The following is a 6,959-nucleotide window of genomic DNA, read 5'->3' on the forward strand; positions in this document are numbered from 1 at the left end:
GCCCTCGCCCGCCGCGGCCGCCGGCGGCCGCCGCGGCGCCAGTGCGCGCGCGCCCGTGCACGCGTCTGCGATCAGCAGGTCCGTTCCCTCTGCGACCCGCGCCAGCCGCCGCGGGTCGCGGATCGCGGGCGCTATGGCCACCACGCGTCCGGGCCGCACTGGGGCCACCACCATGGCCGGCGGCACGGCCACTCCCTTGCTGTTCGCGACAGTCTGGCCGCCCTTGAGCCGGCCGTAGGAGTCGCCTATCTCGATCAGGTCAGTGCAAGATCGCACGCGCGCTGGCGTCAGGGGGCAGCGCAGGGGCACCGCGGAGCGAAGCAGCTTGCATGTACGACCCGCTTCCTGCAAAATGCCTGACCGTTGGCCGACACCCATGCAGCCTCCCAGCCCGCTGGGGGTAACAGCATGCCACGAGGGTGCCGCCCAACACGCACGCGCGGGCGCGCTGCGCCCGCCCCCACCTGGCTGCACGTGCAGCGCGTTGCAGCGCGGCATGCTGATGCTCCCCTGCCTGTCCGCCTCCCGGATGACAAACCCAAAGGCCGGCGGCGACTCAGAGTCCAGCAGCACGGCCGTTACCATCGCGCTCGAGTCCGCCACAATCGACCAGGTCATTTCAGAGGGCGCGACGCGGCCCGCCGCCGCGGGGTCGCCGGGCGGCGGAAGGGGGAGGGGCAGGTAGCCCGCGCGCTCGTCGGTGCGGAGGGGGCCGCCCGCGGCGCGGGAGCCCTTGCTGCGCGTCGCGCGGCCCTGCAGAGTTTCGTGTGTGTGTGGGGGGGGGGCGGGAGAGGGAGCGGTTGTGGTGGCAGGTTCACGGGGGCGGCAGGCAAGGCCGAGGAGCAACGTCGCAGTGCACTGCGAGCGTCACGCAGGCAGGAGGGGTGTGCGTGAGCAACCTGCCGCGCGTTAAAATCCACCCCAACACACCTGCCCTTCCCTCCTGCCTCCCCGCCTGTGAAATGGCATTCATTGTGCTGCGGCAACACGAGCTCAAGGCGCGGTGCATCGAATCAGCTGTCACAAACCTGTGTGGGCATGAACGCGGACAGATCGCCGTCGATGTAGCCGTCGGGATTGAGCTGGTCCGGCGGCATGGCCTGGCGCCAGATTTTGGCGCGGCGGTTGAAGAGCTGGGGCTCCGAGGTGTCCACGGGGCCGGGCACAAACTCGTGCACCAAGATGGGCATCTCCACGTATGTGGTGGACACCTGGGGATTGAGGCGCCGTTTTCAGGATGGGGGGCGGTTGGAAACAGTGCTGAGGGGAGGTTTGGGGCGGCGCAGCCCCAGCAGGGCGGGGGCTGGGCAACCAAAATTCAGCGCAATGCAGACGCAAGCATCGCTGCTTGAGTTTTGGTGTGGCCGCAGGCGGCGGGTGTCCGGGCGCTGAGTTGGAGAGAGAGAGGGAGATTGGGGGAGGACCCACCTGGTAGACGCACGCCAGGAACTCTGCGGTGCCGGGGGGCCCGTACACGTGCACCGGGATGTCTGCGTTCTCGTGGCCCCGCTCGCGCGACGAGCCGACGGTGCAGATGAGGCCGGGCAGGCCCAGGATGCGCTCGGCGCGCAGCGACGACACGAACAGGCGGAAGACCTGGGGACAGTGTTTGCGGTTGCGGCGGATCCGGCAGCTTCATGTAGGAAAGGAAATCGGCGGTCGCGCATGGGGGCAGCATGCCGCCGCATGACAGCACGTACAATGGCGGCACCCTTCGAGTAGCAGTGATGGAGGGCCCCCCACCCACTGCCGGGCTCCGCCCCGCCCTGGGCCTGAGTCCAGGGCGGGGCGGCGCCGGGCCCTGGGCCTGCCAGGGAGGGCCCCGCCCGCCCTCCCGCCCTCCCGCGCCCGCGCCCGCGCGCCGGCCGTCGCGGCACCTTGCTGGGTCGCAGGTGCGGGTGCTGCACAATCTGCCGCTGCGTGTCCTCCCCCGCGTCAAACAGCCAGACGTCCTTGCCGCGCAGCAGCCCCAGGCAGGGCGCGCGGCGCGTGTCGCCGGTCGTCTCGCCGGACGTGCCCAGAAAGGAGAGCATCAGCGCGGTGCGGTTGTTCTGCGGGTGGCGGCATGGCAGATATGCATTATATTTGTGGCGTAAGCGCTGGCGGCGCACGGTGCCCCCGATGCCTAACGGAAGCAGGTGCTGCGGCAACAGCCCGGACGTCCGGCCACGCCACAACACCCGCGTGTTGTGACAGCGCTGCGCCCGAGCAAGTGTGCGTGTCCGAGCCCGTACCGTTACGGCCTCCCTCGCCTCTCCATCCCCCTGGCCGCCGCCTGCAGCCGCCGCCCGCAGCCATCGCCCTTAGTCATCGCGGCTCACCGACAGCACCAGCTCCTCCTCTTCCGGCAGCATCTGCAGCTGCCGCACCTCGTACGACGCGCCCCTCGTCCCCACGGCAAACGGCGGAAGGGACTCTGGGTCCACGCCGCTGGCCGCGCAGACCGCCAGGCCCTCCTCGGGCGTCACGCCGCCGCCCTCCGCCACGGTGTTGCGGGCGATGCGGAGCGCCCGCTGCTCGGGCGTCTCGTCGGCGGGGGCCGGCGGCGCGCCGGCGGCCGGCTGCGGCCCAGACGCGCGGGGCGGCTGCTCCTGCTGCTGTTGCTGCTGCTGCTCCTTCTGCTGCTGCTGCTGCGGTGGTAACGGCGGCGATTCGGCCGCTTCAAACGGCTGCTTATGCTGCTGCTGTTCGCTCCGCTCCCCTGCCTCCACGCCGTTTGCCGCCGCCGTCCGCCCAGCCGTGCGCGCCCGCCCGCGATTGGGTGCAGGCGCGGCCCTGTCCGCCGCCGTCGCCGCCGCCGCTTCCACGCCCTCGGGCTGCCGCTGCGTCGCGCCGCCGCTCGTGAGCGCCGCGTGCTCCTGCATGATGGCCGCGAGCAGCAGCTCCGCCAGCGCCTCTTTCTTGGCGCCGTCGGGCGCGGCGCGGCGCTTCCCCAGCTCCCGCTGCATTTCGGGGAGCTGCCGGTTTCCGAGGGTCGAGGTGCGGAGGCGGGGCGACCGGTGAGGCCAATAGTTGGTGACGGTCAAAGCTGCAGCTGCCCACATGCGAGATTGTTGGTGTGATGGCTGTCTTGCACACTTGTTCAACAGCACATTGGTTGACAACCGATGCGTCCATGATCGCATGGCATGGCGTTGTGACAGTCTGTGGATTGACATGGGCGATGGAGCGCGAGCTTGGGGAAGCTTCACGAGGGATATTGGGGCGCCATGCTGTTGCGCACCTTCAGTTTCAGGAGCGCCGCCTTGGACACGCTGCCGCGCTTTGGCTTGGTGCCCTCTGGCCACTCTATGAGGTCTGCCGGGGTCGGGACAGCGCAAGGACAGCGCCCCCGCCGCGCCGGCGCCCCAAGCCGCCGCCAGCGGGGGATGGTTGCCATGCGTGCCGCCGCAGCAAACGCCGCCGACGGCGGCGGCGGGCGGGGGCACCACGGGCCTGCAAGGCCCGTCGCAACGCGGCAAGGCATATCCATCAGCGCTCCGTTATCCTTTTACGTGGTGTGATACACGCCCATTGGCCGGTCTGTGAAGGGTAAGGTAAAAGCCCGGTCAAGTGTCCGTGCTGCGCACAATAGCATGCAAAACCAATATGTATGCACGCGTGTAGTATATTTTAATACAGGCAATCGTTCATTTGTCCTGACCGACGCATTGTGTCACTCCAGACAATTCGATCTCTCGATTGCAAGCGGTGCCAGCCATGTCTGCCGCGCTAGCCAGCACACGGTCAATGCGGGCCGCGCCTGCGCACTCCAGGCAGCGCACTGAGCCCTTGATGCGCGCATGCAGCAGCTCGTGCTGCGCAACCAGCAGCAGGCCTCTTGCTGCCGCCATGCCCGCGCCGCACTTGCGTGCCCCCCTTCGTGATGCCGCGCGGCTTGTAGCAGCACGCGCGGCCGACCCCAGCGGCGCAGCGGCTGGCCAAATGAGCAGCGAGCTGATGGCCTCGATGGAAGCCAAGATATCAGAGGCGCTCGAGGCTCAGAGCGTGAAGGTGGTGGACATGTACGGCGACGGGCGGCACGTGAGCATTGACGTGGTGTCTGCGGCGTTCGAGGGCAAGAACAGCGTCTCGCGGCAGCGCCTCGTCTACAAGGTGGGCCGGAGGGGGGGGAAGGAAGCGTCCCCTGCCATTATGGGGAACACAAAATACATGCCACCCGTTCGTCTAGCCGGCGGCGCCTCGCATGCTTGCGGAGGCTCTCGCTTGTCGGCCAGGAGCATCCTCGCCCTCTTCCATGCCTCTTGCCTTGGTGGCCGTTGATCATGGCAGCCGTCCAGCCCAGCATGCAGCAAACGACGCATCGGCCCGTCTGTCCGGCAACCCATGGGTGCACCCCTCGCAGGCCATCTGGCTGGAGCTGCAGGACGCAGTCCATGCGGTGGACGCCATGACTACCAAGACCCCAGAGGAGGCTGCCAAGTGAGATACTGTTGTTGAGGTTCTGATCCTTCCCCATTGGCTGAGTGCTGAGCGCCGCCGGCGGCAGGCCAGGTGTGGCGGCTGGAGTGCATTCTTTCCCCCCGTGTGTGCAGCCGACAAGTATATTGAGCGCAGTCTGTGATGTATCCGCAAGGACATTGTGAATGTAACATGAACAGTTTGACACAGCACCTAGGCACTTGAAGCCTGAGCAAGGCAACCAATAGGCAGGACTGGAACCAGCACGCCGCTTTGGTTCAGCAACGCACAAGCAGCATCAGGCCGTTGACTTGAGTTGCACAGGCCTGCTCCTCTTTCTAATTGTCATGATGCGCGGCCCTCCTTAGGGTTGCAAATGGTTGGGTGGGGGGAGGGGGGCGAGACCTGGCACTCTCGGGCCAGTAGGCAATGCACCCCTTGACCAGGTCTTTCACAGCCACATGGCTGTACAGCCTTGGAGCCGCAACGTGGATTGTTTGAACAATACAAGGAAGCCGAAGGCACTTGGTCTGAGAGCTGGCAGCCCAGACAGCAACGCATGGGCTCGCGAGGTGGCGCACTTGCCAGAGGCACCTTCCTCGTTGCTGGCCCGATGATGGCCAGCGGCGGCATGAAGGGGTTCGTCCAGCGGCTGGAGAACACACATTGACTCGAGTTTGTTTGTTTCAAAGCTCTCATTCTCCGTACGCAAGGCGCAACTCAGATCGAGGGTCTCGGCCCGAGGGGGAGGGCCAACCACCTCTGGAGGGGGGCCCGAGCCGGCACCAAAGTGTGTCAGGATGTCTTCCGCCAACTACTTCAAGGCGACCGTGAAGGAGGTGCTGAGCGGCGACTCGATCGTGCTGGTCGGAGGGGCGCGCCCTGGCACGATCCCTGCCGAGAAACGGCTCACTCTGTCGTCCCTCATTGCGCCCAAGCTGGTGGGTGGCCGCTCGTGAGCGGCCCCTCCGCACCACGCGAGTTCGTTGGCATGGGCCGCTGGTGAAAAAGCCTTAGAGTTGGTTGGCCGGGCGCACGTACATGACAACGGCATGATGGGGCCATGCAGCAGTGCCGTCGGGCCTCCGGGCCCCGCTCATTCCCAGTCAGCATGATGATCTCGCGATCTTGCGCGCTGCTGCGCTTGTGCTCCTGCGCCGCGCACCCGGCAAAGCGCGGTGTTCGGCGCACAGCAATTTTCAGCCCGAGTACATGATATGCCCGTATGCGCTGAGGACAGGGCAACAGTCACACCGCTGATCTTGACCAGCGCCTGCGCTCGCCCAACCGATTGACGTCAGGGCAAGCGCGACGGCACGACAAAGGATGAGCCCTTTGCTTGGGCCTCCCGCGAGTTCCTGCGCAAGAAGCTGATTGGCCAGGTGGGCGCTGAAGCCGCCGGCCTGGCATGAAGGGCGCGGCTGCCTGTGTGACCGGCGGCAGCGCCCGCATGATGAAGTCCGCCGCCACCCGCCGCCGCCCGCTCACGTCATGCCTACTGCCGAGGCCCGCAGCAGCTCCCTCTCCCTGAACGAGGCCCCCAGCCCTGCGCGCCCAACCCGACCACCCCCCTCCCTTGCATCACCGCCGCCCCCCAGACCGTCACCTTCCGCATTGACTATGTCGTGGAGGCCATCGGCAACAAGGAGTTTGGCTCCGTGTTCCTGCAGACCCCTACGGGCCAGCAGGAGAACGTCGCGCTCAGCATCGTGCAGAACGGCTGGGCCAAGGTGCGCGAGACGGGCTCCCAGCAGAGCCCCTACATCGAGGAGCTCCGCAAGGCGCAGGACGCGGCGCAGCAGGGGGCCGCCGGCCTCTGGAGCAAGGTGGGCGCGCGGGCACGGGGGCAGGCGCGGATGGAGAGGGGTCCCGCGGCAACAGCTGGGACGCGTGGGGCGCGGCCGACCCGTGACGGCGGCGGCGCCGGCAGATGCGGACTTTTGAGCCTCCACGGTGCCCGGCACACCGTCATCACTACGCTGGCAGCGCGGCCAGCAGGCCTGAATTCCCCGTTTGTGCTGCTCACCGCGTCCCCAATCTCAGGACGGCCAGGCCCTCGCGGCCGCGGTGCGCCCCTCGGCCGCCGGCGAGGGCTTCAACGCGGTCGACTTCCTGCAGAAGGTCGGCAAGAGCAAGCCCGTGGCCGGCATCGTGGAGGCGGTGCTCAATGGAAGCACGCTGCGCGTCACGTTGCTGCCGGACCTCACGCCGGTGCGGCGCGCCGCGCGTTGCGCGCATGGGCGGCCTGAGCAGCCGCGGCCGCGGCGGGGGCGCGCTGTTTGCTCGTGCGGCGTGTCGCCCTTGGAAACTAGGGTGGCTTGGTGAAGAGCGAAAAGCACCGCTCAGCAGCGTCGCTTGCGGCATCCTGCAGCACTCAAGTCCTTTGTTCGTGCTTTGCACACCTGTCCTCGGCTCCCTCCCTCCTACCCAGGTGACCGTGCACGTGTCTGGGGTCCAGTGCCCCTCCATGAGCAAGCGCCCGCCCGGCGCTGGCACCGCCGTCGCCGCCGCCGACAGCGGCACGCCCGCCGTCACGCCCGCCGCCAACGGCGAGGCGG

At 67.8% G+C, this 6,959-nt stretch overlaps 3 protein-coding genes across 3 annotated transcripts in view; 2 read left to right on the forward strand and 1 right to left on the reverse strand.

Moving 5' to 3' along the window:
• Positions 1-259: 259 nt before the first annotated feature.
• On the reverse strand, positions 260-2,948 carry MNEG_11369 (putative Zinc phosphodiesterase ELAC protein 1; the record flags this gene model as incomplete). The annotated part of the gene is made up of 6 exons (XM_014040157.1): positions 260-345; positions 465-753; positions 1,029-1,211; positions 1,429-1,596; positions 1,878-2,051; positions 2,322-2,948. The coding sequence occupies 6 exons, from the start codon at positions 2,946-2,948 to the stop codon at positions 260-262; spliced, it is 1,527 nt and encodes a 508-aa protein (XP_013895611.1).
• A 1,000-nt stretch (positions 2,949-3,948) lies between these two features.
• On the forward strand, positions 3,949-4,426 carry MNEG_11370 (hypothetical protein; the record flags this gene model as incomplete). The annotated part of the gene is made up of 2 exons (XM_014040158.1): positions 3,949-4,095; positions 4,346-4,426. The coding sequence occupies 2 exons, from the start codon at positions 3,949-3,951 to the stop codon at positions 4,424-4,426; spliced, it is 228 nt and encodes a 75-aa protein (XP_013895612.1).
• Positions 4,427-5,201: 775 nt separating this feature from the next.
• The window catches only part of MNEG_11371 (nuclease domain-containing protein), a gene marked incomplete at both ends in the record, with an annotated part of 3,569 nt that continues 1,811 nt past the window's right edge, over positions 5,202-6,959 (forward strand). The window contains 4 exons of the mRNA XM_014040159.1: positions 5,202-5,342; positions 5,703-5,783; positions 6,000-6,227; positions 6,445-6,612. Of these exons, the coding sequence (XP_013895613.1) occupies positions 5,202-5,342; positions 5,703-5,783; positions 6,000-6,227; positions 6,445-6,612 (618 nt within the window). The remainder of the gene's footprint in view (positions 5,343-5,702; positions 5,784-5,999; positions 6,228-6,444; positions 6,613-6,959) is intronic.

The sequence above is a fragment of the Monoraphidium neglectum genome, assembly GCF_000611645.1.
Source record: "Monoraphidium neglectum strain SAG 48.87 unplaced genomic scaffold scaffold02712, whole genome shotgun sequence".
Lineage (NCBI taxonomy): Eukaryota > Viridiplantae > Chlorophyta > Chlorophyceae > Sphaeropleales > Selenastraceae > Monoraphidium > Monoraphidium neglectum.